The following is a 17564-nucleotide window of genomic DNA, read 5'->3' as shown; positions in this document are numbered from 1 at the left end:
GAGACTTGTCTACAGTGGAAAAGTGCCCCCTGCTAGCCAACGCTCCAGCAAAATGGGTCTCAGTGTGACGCGTTTCTTCTGTAAAGTTCCAAAGGAAAAGCTTCTGCAGTTAAATTGTTAAATTGCAATCAATATTTATCTTGCAAAATACAAGAGACCAATGGCACTGTTGCGCAGTGCACTCACAGCAGCGAGTTTCAGGAGGAATAACAGGGGCAAAGGGTACAAACACAGTGGTCAGCAAGGTTGGATCAGTTTATAGATGAAATTTCATGAGATGATTACCTGTGATTCAAGGAATCTGGATTTTGCGACCCTAAAAGTCTCCTCTGCCCTGATATCACCCTGATGCTAATTAGTTCTACTTTATTAAAGACTGTAACTGCAAGCAGCAGACACTGAAAGAAGCAGCCACGTGGCTCTTACCAATCCTGCACTGGGACTTGTAAAAACAGAAGGAGAAAAGAAAAAAGATGTTAAAAATATCAGGAATAATCTGAAGTTGGAACAGAACTGGCTTTAATCTCAGTTTCAGTCAAAATTGAGTTCATAAGATACAGTAGTATTTCTTCAAATAGAACAAATGAACCTCAAAGATTTTCTAATGAATACCCTTTCTACACATTTGTACAAAGCAGCCTATAAAACTGGGAATGAGAAATGCCATTGTTAAAAACATACCACTGGACACTTTTCTCACAACTCCTATAACAGGATATCATTTTCTATTTGATTCTATTTGGCTTCTCCATAAGGAACTGTAAAAACCTCTCTGAAAATCCTGGCATCAATAGGAGTCCTGACACTGACTCTGCTGGAGCAGAATCTCCCCCTTCAAGAATAAAGCCTTGGGAGGAAAAAAAAAAAAAAAAAGTGTGTTGGTTTTGTTGCTGAGCCAGCTATTTAACTCCACCAGCTAGCAGAAACAAAGGGAAACCAAATAAAACTATAAAGCACATGTTCTTTTTGGACAAATAAGCCAAAACCCTTTGAAATTTATGGCTCTACACCATCTCTACCTGCTAAGTCATACAAAAAGCTGTGGCTGCAGATACCAGCGATCATGTAAATAAATTTTATTATGTTCTACAATACTAATATGGTTAGACACACTAATCATGGGAGAAGGGGAGGTTGCTATTTTTTTCCTGTCCCATATGGTAATAATCTTGTATGATTGAACTATTATGAGCTAAATAAAACTACACATTAACTGTAAGATACATTGCAAATACATTAAATCTTCCCTGGAGTTTTAGCAAATATTCGCTTTTTCTATGAGGCATTTGGAATTAGCAAAGGAATCTACACTGGGCCATATGATTTATAAATAGATTTGGCTTCCTCTGCAATCCTTTATGGGCAATTATTTCAGAAATTAAGATGCAGAGCCACAGATAAATAAAATAATTGCAGCCGATCAGGCTTTATTTACTGTTATCACATTTCCCTGACTGCTATGCTTCCCGCCTCTCATTTGCTCCACTACCCTGGATCGATGACCAGATGAAGAGTTGTCAGTTAATGTCAAACACTGAGCAAAAAAGGTGCCAAAGGTAGATTCTGTTTTCCCCATTTCCAACCCCTGTCTGTTTTTTTCCAGAGCTGGCTTGCTCTCTGGATAAATTCAACGTGGAATTAGGAGGCTGGGAAAGGGCAGCGCAAGGCCGATGAGTTCTGCAGGGTTTCAAGTGACTTGCCAGGGACTTGTTTTGCTGCCACTCCTTCAGAAATCACTGCTTGAAGTCTGGAGAACTGCCCTTCCACGAGCAGACACCTGGCTGTGTCAGGCAAGGGTTTCCATGGACTCCCCGTTCTGCAGCTATCCTGCTCAAAAAGGGTATTCAGTTTGGAAGGTGCCGAGTACAGCTTTGTATAGCAAAACCAGCTTTCCAGGTAAATTAAATTAATTGACACCAAGTAAAGACTGGCCTCACACCTGCATATTACCCTTGGTGGACCTCACACCATTCGGTTTTCAGCACTTCAGATCCCGGACAGGGTAGAAAACACAGGTTTATCAGTTTTCCTTATGATCAAGCTTGAAATCCTACTAATGCCAACTCTATTCTCCAAAAAACTTTGGAGCAGTTCAGTTCAACAGAGATGTAACTCCTACGGCCTCCCCCAGCACTGAAGGGACAAACTCAGGCCCCAGTCTTCACAGAATCATGACGTTTCATGCTCCCCAAATTAAATTATTACCTTTTTTAATGATGCTTGCACCATCAGTGTTGATGGCCAGACTACACTTAGGAGACATGTGGCCCTGACTGGTGACTCTCCTATAGCCTCCTGCCCTCAGAAGGCACAGCCAGCTTTGTGAAGCCTGGATCAGAACAGCATCCTGCAGAAAAGAGGGAGCACCAGAAGCAGCCTGGGAGGTGCCTAGGGACTCGGTAAGGTCTTGCAAGAAGTCTCGTAGCTTTTCTTTTATTCTTTTTCAGTTCAAGACCACTTATTTTTGTATCAAGAATGGATGCTACAAACACTTCCAAGAACTTCATCAACAACCGTTCGTAAGCTGGTGAAAGAGGCCAATGGGACCAGATGCCAAAGGAGCTAGGAAGATTTACGCTAGCTGAGCATCTGGCTCCCTGCTCACTGCTACCAGAATGAAGACAAATGCTTGCAAACATAGTTATTCAAAATCACTAATGTGCTCAGCAACGATCAGCACAAACACAGCAGTGTTGCTGCTGTAAGGTGTGGTGCCTGGGAACACAGCTGCTGAATGTTTGAATGCTGCTTTTTCCAGATGTGTATTTAATGCAAAGATCGGTGAGAAAATAGGGTGTTGCTGCCCTTTGAATCAAGCAAAGGGAATGATTAAGACATCATCATCTTTTGTTGTTGCACTGGTGGATGGTGGTAATTGCTTCTATACAGGAAAGTGGCTATACATCTATTGTCATCCATCATCTTGCCAAGGCTGTGTATAGTACAGTAGAAGCAGTAAAGTTTTGATTTAACCTCATTAGCATTCCTCGAATTACAATGTCATACCAATGATAAAGATTGAAATTATCTGCCTCTCAGCAAATGGAGAAGAAACAAATTTCACACTATGTAAAAAGCCACGGTAAAAACCATACTTCTTCCTAGTACTTAAAAGCTGCTCAAACCTGCTCAGTTGCTGATTTGCCACGTGGGACAGGAGACGACTAGGAATTGTGCTTAAATGCATCGAACTTGCAAATGTAGGGGGATGGACCCATGGAGTAATAGATCATGAAGTAAATGATCTAAGGATTCAGAGCAGAGGGCTGGGAGGGGAAGGGAAGATGCTGGAGTAGATGCTCTCTGATAGCACCTTGCCTCTAACTTCTATTATCTGTGATTCCTCTTGATTCCCCTAGGGAATTATGGTTCTACCAGAAGCATGGAGAAATTTGCATGGAATTGGGGAAATAACAGGGAGGCACCTGGCTTTTGCACAAATGCCTTGCAAGCTCACACAATTTCTGTGTGAATACCAGGACAAATGCACACAAGGTGAGTTCCTGCTCAAACTCGAAGGAATTAGGGACCAATTATTTGTCCCTCCTGACAGTCAAAATAAGATTAAATAAAATCTGTACTTGTCTGAGGTCAGTCTACAGCAAAATCTATAGTAAAATTGGGAATTTATCTCAGTTGCCAGCCAGCAGCTTACCCCCTGAACTGTGTACCCCACTATAGCCATAACACAACACCAATACATACGTCAAACCACCCATTCTGAGTTACTCTACTCTTTTATGGACCATCCTAGAGGAAATTAATGGATCTTCCCTACAGTGGGAACAAAAGAAGGAAATGAATTTATTATTCCAGTGGTACCCTTGACACAGATATTGAGTAGCTTCATTAAACATTTTGCAGCCCCGAGCGTCTTTGCTAAACCCTCTACAATGAGCACAGAGTCATTTTCCTTATTACAACACAAACATACAGGTCAGGATTCAGAACTCATTTACATCTGCTTTATATCTGAATTATCTCTCTGATCTCAGTGGAGTCTGGCCATCCTGATACTGGTGCAAAATCAAGTCTGTATCATCCCAGTCCTTCCCCTTCTCTCTAGATTATCTTGCAGCATCACTCTCAAATTTCACAAAGTCAGCATAGCCACAGCCAAATGACTAACGCAGCCCTTTAATACAAATAACAATAAATCAATGGATTAAATTATAATTTATCACACAAATGCTTTTTAGGTCTTCCCAAAGCTATTCTGAACCATCTCTCATATCTAGTCATATTCCTTGGGGGGAAACTAACACTAGATAGAGCTCAGGCCTGCAGAGTAAGATTACATAAGAAAGAAATGCTGAAAACACCCTATATTTATGATGGGAGATTTCACAGAGATCTGAATAACATTCCTGAGAAGACTGTAATGTATATAAGAAGCCTCTTCAGTATCTCTTTCAAAGACCAGTCCAGCAAGACAAGGTTTCACTACAGCCCGAAGCTCTACATCCAGCAGCAAATCTAGAGAACTAGCCACACCAACCCTGAGCAATACTAGAGCAAACTTCTAATGGCTGAGAAAATGACAACAGAATATTCCACCACAATTTCACATTACAACACAGCCAGACGTTTTTTCACTTACTTCATTGGTTTGAACAATGCCTGTCCATAATTCTGGAACGTCATGATCAGCTTCAGTTGGGTGCCTCCTGATTTCATTGCTGTGGGAAAAAACAAAACCGCTTTAAAATGTTACATATGGGTCTACTTACATTCAGCTTCCTTGAAACAAACCCACATATCTTTGCTCTGGATTATATGCAGCACTGCAATATCTGAGCACCAAGAAGGGTAATACTAACTGGACAAGAATTTTCAAAAATTATTCAGTCGGTACAGAGTACATGGGACAGCTTTGAGCTGATGACTAGGACTAAAAATGGATGTATGAACACCAGAAGCACCTTAACTGAACAGCATGTACAGGAATAGCTCATTGGAGCCTTGTTTTCTCTATCTTCAACAACTTTTGGACTTTCTGCTAACAAGGGACACACATTGGGAAAGGAAATAGGATGTCTTCAAAGACAACTGTGGCTGGGATTACAGTGAGACGCGCAGCAGACATCTCCTTAATTAAAAGTATGAGCAGATACTAGAGCAATCTCTGATCTCTGCTGTGATTTTAATAATGACTGCTGAGCAGTAGAAATATGTAAATCCATCTCCTCTTTGTACAGTGGAGATTTATCCAAGCCCATCCACTAACTTCCAGGGGATCCCGAGGTGGTTCCTACATGTGAGCAGAGCTGTGCAGAGAGGGTCGCTGGCTCAATTGGGGGGGCAGGAGAGGACACGTGGGGGTGGCAGGTGCCGTCCACACCGTGCACTAAGGGCTCTATCTGCTCAAATGCTGAATGCACTCCCTTCCCAGCTGGGAGCTAATAGGAATTTAAGACTGACATTCATTCATACCAATCTGTACAATTTGGACAATATCATGTTAACAGCCAGATTATAGTGTTTTTAAAGCCAGAGTCTTTTTTTTTTTTTTAATGTAAGAGTTCCTAAAACGCATTTGACTTGATGATAAGGTTACTAAAAGTGGTAAATATATACTTTGGCAAACCAGCTGCTTTTTCACAATCTCAATCAAAACTGCTTTGAATAAATGAAATGACCCATAGCCCGACTCTTTAATTCACTTCAGCATTTGGAGAGCCATGTCAGTCCTGTCTGTGGGGATGAGTCAGGCCTTTCAAAATGCTTCCCACGAATGATCAGATAATCGATCCCTTTCTTTGCAGTTCTGACAAAACCTGTGTCGATGGAGAACTACACAAATGTCAAGTTACCTTGCTCCGTAAATTTTGGCTTACAGCTGCCCTTGTTTCACCTATATAACTCGCACATTTTCTTCATCTAACCAACACCATTAACCACACTTCCTTTTTAATTACTCCTCACCGTGCTTTATTACTGATAGGTCACCATCTCTCTTCCAACCCTTGTAATCCATATTTTTGCAACAAAATACTATGCAAATCTGGTCAGTCTGATTCTCCTTCCACTAGAATAAAATCCCTCCTGCCTTGCTGTTTTGCTGACCCCTGCCTTCTCCTACATTACCAATTTATCCCAAAGGAACATATAAATAATTAGAAATGAAAGGGCATCAAATAACTTGTACTGAACAGGTAAAGCAGAACCATGTGGTTTTCATATACTAAACTCCCTCTCTTGTGCAGAGCAGATCAGTTGATCTGCACCAGAGGGAAGGACTTGGCTCCTTCTACTACCTAGCCCAAAGCCTGAAGGCAAAGTAGAAGCAACAACCCCCCAGCCAAAAACATGTATGTGCTGCCCTAGGACCATCTCAGCCTAGCCATTCACTCTGGAAATGCTCCTGGATGGTTTGAACAGCAGAATCGAGGTGGAACTGCCCTTGCTTCATGCCCGCATAGATCTACAGCCATGCCATGGGCCTTCCCTGCCCAGCTGCTGCCAAAGGTGCAGAATTTGCCTGGCTTTTTAAGGCATAACCTGCACTTGCACCCCTGTTCATGTGGGATAGCTCCATATAGGTCAGCAATGTCAGTCCCAGTACCAAAGGGCAGATTTGTGTCAGGTGTAATGCTCCCCAGCTCCACCACTCTCAACAGAGCTGCTTGCAAACGGCTCACACCAACTGAAAACAATGTTTGTTTGTTTGTTAATCTAAAATTTATACAATTTCTTCTTTTTGGTTTAACTATGAGGAGCTTAGGGCTTAGACCTTGACTCCCTCTACGCCTTCAGACATGTATGTCTAAAATGTAGCAAATATCCCATAAGCCCATCAGAGAAAAGGGAAGGATAGAGCCTATTTTGAGGTACAGCTAGGAAGCCAAGGCTTTGGGAAACCACAGCAATGCAAAGAAGAAAAAAGGATGTTCCAGCATGCCTATTTCTAAGCACAAAGCTTCAGATACATTAAGCCGACTGGTTTCTCAGCAAATTGAAGCCACTCGACAGATAATGATTTTGTTAGCAGCCGAACTCAACAATGAGTGTGTCATCACCGAGAAGGGAAATGTATGAAGAAGATTAACAATTCAGCATAATTCTTCCATGAGACACAAAGGCCTGGTTTCCTGTCAGAAAGAATTGAGCTGAAGTAAGACAAAAACATCTCCCTGGTCTTTTAAGATCCATCTTATTGTATTGCCTTAATTGGTTGCAATAGCAGCCTCGACCAAACACGAGTTTTGCTGGGATGCTGTCCTCCTGCTGCTGCCAGGAGAAAACTTCGCGCCTCCCCGAAGCAGAGGGTGACATCGGTGGGAGCGGCGCTGCATCGTGCCTCGTGGCAGGGCATGCTGGCAGCCGCGTGCACCATGGACAACACCACATGCCAGAGCTCAGTGCTGGCTTCCCTCCACACACTCTGGGCTCACACGCAGCTATTCCCACTTCAGCCGGTTGTTCTGTGCTGTAGATGTGCTGGGCAGGCTGGTGGGGATTCAAAGAGGCCCTGCAAGGCCAACACCTACTGCTGTACTCCCTGCACTGAAGGAAACACCTGGTGCTGGGCCCGCCAAACTGAAGAAGATCCTTCACGCATCTCTACATGACACAGATTTGGGAGCGGGGCCTGAGGAAGGCCACCAGCTGCCCAGGGTGCCCAGCTCCTGGGGGTGGCAGTGCTGGAGAAGAGCAGGTCTCTCTGGAGATGACTTACTTGGACTTCTAGGTCTGGTACACTCCTTGTTCCTTCATGTTACATCTGCATACTAGCTTCCCTCTTGTTTTCTGAGCTGTTTTCCTTCAGGATCTCCCCTTCCTGCTCACACCTCAGTTAGACATGTCCCTCTGGCCATGACGACCCAACAGCAGGAGCCCCGTCACCTCCCAGGCACTGAGCCTGGACAACATGGTTTGGTATCTGGAGACGCCCTTGTGCTGTCACCTACTGCCCACATGAACACTTCTGAAGAATTTATAATACCCTGGAGCAGAACACACAATTTTCTGAAAAATTGGAAGACACTACACCATTGCAAACTGTCATGGCTACAATCAGCAGGCTTAGATATTTTTAAGAGGGTCTTACATGCTGCTCTGACTCCAAAGGGAACCTTTAATCATGCTCTGAATTTATGTTTTTTGTTTAAGGTTTCTGCATGAACTGTAACATCACAGGTCATGAGCAGCTTTGGGAAAATAATATAGGTACCTCAAATTCTCTCTTATACACCTCCTGGACATGCTGGCAAAGCATTAGAAACAAATCCCAATGCAACCATTATTTCTAATTTCCAGGCTACTCAAAGTCTCTCTTTTCCCCCCAAAGTAGAAAGCAAAAGAATGCAATGTTAACCTTTCCTGTTAACCCAGGGCAAGAGCTTGTGGATGTGATTAGAAATCTTCCTAACTTCAGAAGGCTTTGCAAAAAACTCCCTGAGATATCCTTTTGCTTGTGTGTCTGAGAGATTAGGGTTTTGTCCAAAGATCAGTGATATCGGTGAGATTCTTTCTGTTTTCTCTGATGGACTTTGGAAAAAGCCTCTAAAAATCTCTTCTTCATTTACATCTAAAGAGAGTGTTGGCACAGTACATAACATGTCTGCTCCTTCCCCCATCTTGTCCTCTCCCATTCCTTCCGAAAAGTCATCAGTACACGACCTGAATTCCCCTTCCAACCCAAGGATACCATCAATATAAAAGAAGTACTACCAATTATCTCTCAAGCATGTTTTTATACCTGTATGCTAATTGAGTTCTAGCTCCCTCTTCTAAAGCATTTGGTACAAACTCTGGTAGGGACCCAATGCTGCCCAAAGTGATTTGACTCAGAAGGACTTGGAATTGGAATTGATCTGGTTTTCCAGCTCCTCAATTTTTCTGTAGTACTCTCATCTCTAGAGTGTATGCTCTTCTGATGGAGAGAAAAGGTCCCAATGGGACCTTTGAACTTTTTTTTTTTTTTGGTCAGAGTCCAACAAACATTTGAAAACGTATTTATTTATGCAATGCTAATGCCTGAGCAGTGAGGTCCAGTCAAAGCCTGGGATGCACAAATGTCTGAAACAAAAGTTCAGATTCATTTTGGATTCCTATTTATAGACCAAGCTTAAATCTAGCATAAACATGTTGATTGGCTTTAACAAGCAATACTCTGCCCCAGGCTAGAGACATGGCCCCATACAAGCGGTAAAGAACAGATTTCAAAATAAATTCAAACTCTCATCATCTCTTAATTTGTTCTTGCTCAGCCAATTCTGCTAACTTGTTTTTAAAGACCTTTCTTCCTTCAGTCAAGATAGTATAGACTTCTGGAGGGGAAGAGATCCGCAAAACCATTCAAAGACCTTGTTGTACATTTTAAGTCCCCTCCTTTCATCTGGAACTGTACATTTAATCAATCTGTTGACTCTTGGCAGAATCACTGTTTCCTTATACAGTAAATCAATGGTGCTATAATTCATTATGTTTTTCAAACGTTCTCAGCAGCACTATTTTTTCTTTCCTTTGGATGAGATTTTTATAATTTCCTTTAGTACCGGAATTTAGGTTCAATATTTAGTGTCTTGTCTTTTTTTTTTTTTTCCTGACTTGAAGCAGAGTCCACCTTACTTAATTGCAGCATTTCTTCACTGCATGAGTAATCTTGTGTGCTTGCTTTCTAATTACTGTCTGTACAAACTGAAGGCATTGCAGGCTCATAAATGAACTCAGTCAGGTAATGTTTCCAAACCTTTCCAGCCAGAGAATTTAAAGAATCAAAAAATAAAACCCAACTAACTAAGCCCAGCAAACACAAAAGCCTGTTCTGCTCAACTGCAGTCCGACAGCACAGCGCTTCTGGACAGAAATACAAGAGAGATGAAGACTACACTGTCTCTACAATGCACCATGCCATATTCATTGGTAAATTGCTGACAGTGCTGCCACAATTATGCACAGACATTTTGTAAATATGCAAGAAAACAGATAACTATGGTTATTTATGCATGCAATAAACAGTTATGAAAGGCAAACAAAATGTGCAGTTGCCTGTGCATGTGCTTCTTCTGAAAACTGTTTCAGTGCTCAATGGAAAACAATTCTCTCTAGGCTCCTATTTATGGCGGGAGGAAATTTTCACTGAATTAAATCAAATTAAGAGCTATCCCTTTATGCTGCACAAAATGAATAGGAAATACTTATATTGATGCAGGGCACAGAACACATCCTCAGCTTAAAAGCTCTCAGTAACCCTGTCCTTTCCAAGGCCAGCTCTAGGTGTCACTGTGGGAGCTGAATGTGATACTCCTTCCCATCCATGGATTTGTTCCATTTAAACTTCAACATCAAGAAAATGTCACCTTGGTGCTCCCTGCTCTTGGGAATTGCTTCTGTCACCGTTTTCATTTTAAAACAACACTGCACATTACAGAGTCGTGTGAGCTGTTCTGATAGATGGTGCAGGATCAGTCTGGTCACCACTCTCCCCCATAAATAATGCAAGCAGAGCAGAGAAATTACGACGTGGCTAAGAAAGCTGTTTAGCTGCAGTTTGGATCTAATTACTGAAGGTATCAAAAACCCACACAGCAAATCACCTAATTCTATTAGAGCCACAGCAAATCTGAACAGTGGGAAAAGACTGGACAAAGCAATATTCTGTTTCATGTAATACATGTAAGCCTGTATATTTAATTGTCCTGCTTGCAAAAAGAAGCCTGAAGATTTAGTGTTATGAAGATTCCTATTTATTTTGTACTTCTAACCTAGAGTATTTGCAGCTAACCTAAAAAAAAAAAAAAAAGAAAAAAAGCACAGAAGGCAAAACAATAAAAAACAACCCTGCAGGAAAGAAAAAAATAACAACCAGACAAACTGGAAAATATGCAGGAATATGCAAAAGACTGTAAAAGTCCTATAAATGTTCTTTGGTCAAATATATTACTCTTTATTAATCAGCTTGCATGCTTTCGAATCCCTGCTGTGGCTCTGCAGTAAAGCTGAAAAATGGCAGATGTTATTTAAAAACATATATTTTTAAACACACAAAGAATTTTCAACATGAAGGAAAAGATGCTGCACTGTGTATTTTAAAACAAACAAACAAAAAAGTGTATTAACAAGATGCTCTTTCTTGTTTTGCAACCTGACTGAAAGCCCCTGAAATCCCACAGAGTCAGGCTGTGGATGCTACCAGCTAAATTCAGATCCTGACATCTTTACATAAGCAAAAGTCCCCTTCCACCTCCATCTACTTAATTTTAGACTGGGTTTTCTGTCCAGGAATCATTCCCTGACAGTTCCCACAGTGACTGATACCTATAGCTAAGGTACTTCATATTTTAGCTTATGGAAATAATACTGAATCACTGCTAGAAACCATAGCTCTGTGTTTTTGTGCTAGAGGCATAAGAGGCCCTAAATTGTTGAAATACTAGCAAAGAGACAATCCCGTAGGAAATCATTGTTAACAATCATCAGTCTTCCTCTGCAGGCCTGTGGCACTTTCCCCCTGTTGATCTCAAAGCTCTATCAAAATCATAATTAATGAAAACCTCACGACACATCTATATGACACATTAGGTGAAATCATGGCCCCAGGGAAGTCAATGAACAAAAGTTCACTGACGTCACTGCGGTCAGGATTTCACTCCTATTTCTTATCACAAAAATTTTGATGCCAGGTTAACTGAAGCATAGAGGGGTTAAGCAACATGCCCAGAAGCTTAGATCAAGCAAGAACGAGTACTAACTTATTATTTCTCATTCCCATCTCCCTTCTCCTACCAGCTTGTACGTCCCTACTTCAACCTTAACTGCTCAGAGCTCTGCAGAAGGGACAGACCTCATGGCCCCAGTGCTGCTGAGTTTGCTGCAAATGCTGCTCTCCTCCTGCGCAGCCGATACTGCTCAGCTCCAAAGTGTACAAGAGGTAAAATGATATTGATACACCTAGCAGACGTGCAGTCTGAAACGCCGCTACAGCCCATGCATGTTGTGTACACCTCAATAGCTGAGCCAAAAGATGGTTTGGTTGAGCATCACCTCCACAAGGACCTGGGGACAGGCTGGTCACTGGTGCCCCAGGGCTCTGCTGCACTCTGCAGTAGGCAGGGAAGGGCACAGCCTGCGTCTCTTCCTCCTTTCTCTCAATGGACATGCTCTAAGTGCAATGCTAACAAGCCTGCCGGGAAAAGCTGGCTCAGTCCCCATTCACACGGGTCACTAACACTCCAGGAAACATTACATGCGTCAAGGGGAAAATCAGACAGGCCAGGTCTGTCCCGTGCCCTCGTTGCACAGACTGCAGGAGCTCGGGCAGTGTGCTGCTACCTGCAGTGGCACGTCTGAGCCAGGGATGGGAAAATACATGGCTCGATTGTCACACCTGTGCTCCCTAATTAATCATTCCAATCCAGAGCTGTAGGAACAGAGAACCCAGCACATGTTAATAAATGAGCCTGTGTTTGTCCTCTTTCATGAGCCCAGGTGTCCACTGGCCCCTTCCATCCAAGATGGGGGATGGCAGCTGGGCACCACAAACTGCTTTATGCGAAGCCTGGCAGAGCTCAGAGCTGAGCACAGCCAAGCAGCAGCTCGATTCACAGGGCAAAGCTCTTCCATGACATTCCACCTTTCCCACCTACTCCATCCAGATCAGCCCACTCTTGACGACCAAGAAGCTCCCTTTTTCCTGCCCAGGAGTTGCTGAGATTCACATGATGGAAAATTCAAACCTTCGGCCTGCTCGGTGCTATTCTTGCAGGGACCATTTCCTGCTGAAGCCAGGGGAAATTTTGCCTTGCAGGGTTAAAGACCTGGTGACCTCATCCCGTGGTGGCAATGTACAATCAGCAGTTTTACAGAGCTCCTGCTATTTCATCCCTCTGAAACAGACTTAGCAACTTTGTGGTCAGCACAAGTAACTCCATTTTCTCTGCGACCGGTGAAAACTGCTGGCTATGCTGCAGCTCTCTACCTCTACAAAACCACGGGGTGTGTGTTTGTTTAGTATCCCAGGGCTTTCGTTCAGGGCTGTGGGTTGTTTTTTTTTTGGCTCCCTGCACAGCTACGCAGCTAAATTCGAAGAGACACACACTGTCATTAAACAGCCCTGGAGAAAAAAACAAACTCTGTCACCTTGTTTAACCGGAGCCAAAGGTTGACACAGGCATATCCCTGCTGTGGATTTACAAGCAGAACAGAGCTGAGCCATGCCCAGGGAGGCTGCAGCTCCGCTGAGCCGCAGAGCCCCGCGGCGCCGGATGCTCCCGCAGCCATCGCTGCAGGGCTGCAGGTCAGCTGCCTCCCTCCTTCCTCCAGACGCAGCCTTTTAAATAATGATCAGCTAATAATGCAGATCTAGTGCTGCTAGGATGCTGTCTCCTTTTGGCCATCCTTTTTTTCATTATCCCTTTTTTTTTTTTTTTTAAATAGGGCACTCTCAGCCTGATAACTAAAAGATGTCTGAAATGAATGAGGTTTGCCTCGCTGGCAGACTTTTCAATTATTCAGGTAATACAGAGCTGGCAATATCTCTTTATGTTTAACAAGGAAAACGAACGCAGAAGTCAGGAAGCAATGTTGTAGGCACACCAGAGAAAAGCCATACAAAATATTCATTAATATTCAAGCAGCAATGAGATCCTGAACAACAAGCAAATAATCAAAAAAACAATATATGTCCAAACATACCAACACTGGTTATCTTTTGGGAGACCAGGTCTTGTAGTAAAGCCTCAATTGCAGGATTATGTCTGGAATACAACTCGTACCGATTAATGCCAATGTGGAATTTTAACCAGTTTGGGTAGGAGTCTATGGAGGTTTCTCCAGTTGGCAAAAATTCTTCATTATCTTCATTTTGCCTACCACCAAAAACAAACAACAAAAAAAGGAAAAAACATAAATGAGGAGTAAGAAATAATGTTAGTTTGCAACTGGTATCAAGAAATAAAGCTTCAGGAGGTGACAGCTTGGAAGCGCAGAGCTCTACGAGGTAGGAGAAGATCCCAGCCTGTCCCTGTGCCCGCTGCATGCCAGGAGCCCACTCCCACCCAGGGCCAGGGTGGCCGGATCTTCACCTCTGCTCCTCACGCCTGATTTAATGTCCAAAAGTCAGGAGGAAAATTCGGAGTGACATCACTGAGCGCTAGCAGAGGTCCTTATACAGCCGAAACATGGGGCTGCAAGGTTTATATTGTATTTACATTGCATTATGTACAAACATCTTTTACAAGTTTGACCCAAAGGAAAGCATCACCCTGAACTTTTATTTAACAGGAAGCTGGGTCTGGAAGCTGACAGTGCAGCAGGAACTTGACCTGTTGTACCAAATGTTCCCACTCTCTCTCTCCTTCTTCTTTTTTAAACACAGAGAATGAGAAGAAAACAGATCACTCTGAACCAGTCACTAAAGAAAAACTCTGGGTGGTTATGGCCCTTCCTTAGGAGTAAGATATTATTACAGAAAAGGATGGTTAGGCTGACTTTTAACTCCTACATTTCATGTTAGTTCTGTGAACTTTCGCTGCAGCCAAGGAAAAAAAGGCACAAAAGGCAGCTGCACTGTGGAGGTCAGGGATATTTTTGCTCTTCACCTATTTGACACAGTCACATATCTCCCATCCAGAGGTCCTCTGTGGTTTTAGTCATCTCCAGATGTTCATAATTTTGTGACTTTTTTTTTTTTTTTTTCTCAGAGTAACCAGAACTTCTTCAGGTATTTCACTTCACAGTCACTTTGGATTATAAAGCAGAAGGGGCCTGGACCATTCACATGCATACGGGACAGAAATCAGAAATATTTATCCTCCCTTTCTGAGGATTTAGATCATGCTGGCTGCTCTGCGGCTTTACAGAGCTTTTGTATGGTACAATGCAGCTGTTTAAACATTACAATGTCGGTGTGTTTGGAAGAGGGTGCTGTTGTATTAGACAAGCCTTTTGATTTTTCAGTCATTGAAATTTTGCAGCGTTCCTTACAAGCCAACAGGGCAAATGATTCACAGAGGCAAGTCAGTGCTTTGAAGGCCGGAGAGCAGCAGAGGTGCCGGGACACTGGGAATTAATTGAGGATGAAAAATGTGGCACAGATCAGATCCTGAAGGCAGAAATACCTGCTAGGGTGGATGCCTTTGTGATACCAGACCTTGCTTTTGAGAAAAGTTAATATGCTGCTGCCTGGCCTCATTGCTCAGTCCCCGCTCCTCTGAGCAGAGACTGGGAAGGTGCTGGAGCAGGAGGATCACTTAGAGCCTGACCCCATTTTTACGCTGTTTTTCCAGCAGCATCTGCCTCAGGCTACAGCCAGAGACAGCATATAGGGGCACGGGGACCCTGTGGTCCCAGCACTCCAGCCTTCTTGTTCTCATGTGTTATATCCCGCATTTTGTTGCATTTTTCGGAGGAAAACAACCGGCCAACCCCATGGACGATTCTCTTTCCCCTCTCCCACCGGCGACACCCGGCTGCCTCCCTCACCCTCCTCCTCTTCCGAACCACCCATCACCCCAACCCCCGAGCACTGCGGGCCGAAGACCAACCCTACAAACCCCAAAGCGGGGACCCAGCGCCCCATTCCCACACCGACCCCAAGCCTCCCCTCTCGCTGGGGGGGCACCCGGGGTCGGGCCCCCCGCCCCGTTACTCACCACTCGGGCTGCTCGGCCGCCCGCGGGTTGAACCTGATGTCGCTGTTGACATTGAAGAGGAGGTCGCCGTCGGCCAGCGGGGGCAGGGCGGCGCGGTAGAGCGGGTGCTGGAAGAGGGCGGCCAACGGGGCGGCGGCGGCGGCGGTGGAGGAGCCGGGGGGCGGCGGGCGCGGCGCCCCGGGAGCTATGAGGCGCCTCGGCCTCGCCGCCGCCGCCGGCCCCCCGCCGTCCGCCGCTTTCTCCGCCGCCTCCCGCGACTGGGAGGAGAGGTTGGAGGCCGGCTCGGCGCTGAAGTCCTGCAGGATCCGCAGCGTGTGCTTGCTGGGCCAACGCGGGGCGGCGCGGGGCGGCGGGGCGGCGGCGGCGGCGGGCGGCGGGCAGGAGCAAGCGGGGCGGCCCTCGGCCCCCCGGCGCTCCAGGCGCGGCAGCAGGTCGATCATGATGTGCATGGTGCAGGCGACGAGGAACACCATGAGGATCAGCAGGCGGAATTTGCGGACCAGGAGCATTTTCATGGCCGGGGATGAGGCTCTGGAATTAGCCGGGGAAGGGGGAGGGAGGGGAGGCTGCCGGGGTCTCTCGCGGAAAAAGGCCGGGCGGGCGTGGGGCTCGCTGCAACCCCCCCGGGGCCGCTTCGGTTTTCTCCCTTCGGGTCGGGCGGCGAGCGATCAAGTCCGTAAAGTTACCTCCATAGGCGCCGCGGAACGCACAGGCTAAAAACAATAGGTCCTCATGTCTCAGGAGCATCAAGAACTTAGGAGGGGGGGAGGAAAAAAAAAAAAAAAAAAAAACAGGAAAAAAAAAAAGATAATAATAATAATAAAAAAAAGTGCACCGGTCCGAGCCTTTAAAATCAATAGGAAAACAAAGCCGGCGGCGTTGCAATTTATAAAGCCATCTGTTCACGATTTCTCTCTCTTTTTATTACAGGGATCACAACAAATAGGGAAAACTGGTTCTTGAAGAGAAACCAGCATCTGACGCTAGCTCGGATTAAATAATAACAATAATAATAATAATAAAAAAAAAAAATGGGAGGGAGGGGGAAAGAATAATATTAAGAAAACCTGTACAGAAAGGCGACAGAAGAAAAAAAATCATCCATAATATTTGGCTGTGCAGGAAACGCTGACTCCCTTCCTTTGAATTTGACCAGTGATGCAGCAGAAGCGCTCTCCTGCTCGCTGTCGCTCCCTCTCTTCTGTGAGACTGTTTAAGAACATTGGCTGGAAAATCATTTTCTTAGAGCGGTTCCAGTTTCTTCATCCATTGCGTCCAGTGCTTGGGAGAGATTAATATGTTCAACTGAGATCAAGTCTGGGTGGCTGCTGTATCCGAGCTGGGCTTTTGCTTTGGCTTGGGTCGGTTTTTTTGGCCGCAAAACTGTCTGATGGCACAACTGCAACATAAAGGTTAAATATGGCACAGAAAAAAAAGGGGGGGGGGGGAGGATTAGAGAAAAGAAACTAATAAATCAGTAGAGGTTCTTTTTAGCAAAGAGGTCCCGTCTTTGATCTCTGCTGGGTCTTACAGATCTGCCTTTTAGCGAGAGAGAAAGGAAGAGAGAAAGGGGGGGGAGAGAGAAGGGAAGAGGGGGGAGAGATCTTTGGCAGGTGCAGAGTGAAAACCTCTTTCAGCTACACTGAATTCTGGAGACTGGTTGGACTAGTAGCTCTGCAGCTCCAGCTTTCAGTGGGTGTGTTAAATATTATGAGCGAGCCATGATTCCTGCCTTCCTCACGTCATAGTTAGGAGATTGGCTAAATAAACGCTACAGTGATAGTAACAGGAAAACCTCAACCAAAAGCGTTTTTTTTTTTTTTTTTTCTCCTCCTCTCCTCCCTCCTTCCCACCCCCCTTTTCATTCTACTGCAGCTCCAACTGGGGCAAGGAGAGGGCGTCTGTTCCACAAAGGTTTGCAAAATAATTAGAAAAAAAAAAAAAGAATATAATAATCAAGCAGTGGCG

General features: G+C 44.5%; 1 protein-coding gene across 1 annotated transcript in view; it reads right to left on the bottom strand.

Annotated features, from left to right (window-relative positions):
* FAM20C (FAM20C golgi associated secretory pathway kinase) overlaps positions 1-17187 on the bottom strand; it is a 58449-nt gene extending 41262 nt beyond the window's left edge. The window contains exons 1-4 of the mRNA XM_082772036.1: positions 16664-17187; positions 15597-16309; positions 13639-13811; positions 4601-4679 (exon numbers count right to left, since the gene is read on the bottom strand). Coding sequence (XP_082628162.1) covers positions 4601-4679; positions 13639-13811; positions 15597-16111 — 767 coding nt within the window. The 5' untranslated portion in view covers positions 16112-16309; positions 16664-17187. The remainder of the gene's footprint in view (positions 1-4600; positions 4680-13638; positions 13812-15596; positions 16310-16663) is intronic.
* Positions 17188-17564: the final 377 nt, after the last annotated feature.

The sequence above is a fragment of the Aythya marila genome, assembly GCF_965140915.1.
Source record: "Aythya marila genome assembly, chromosome: 15".
NCBI classification, from domain to species: domain Eukaryota; kingdom Metazoa; phylum Chordata; class Aves; order Anseriformes; family Anatidae; genus Aythya; species Aythya marila.
The sequence above is the reverse complement of the archived record's forward strand: the minus strand, read 5'-3'. Positions and strand labels throughout refer to the sequence as shown.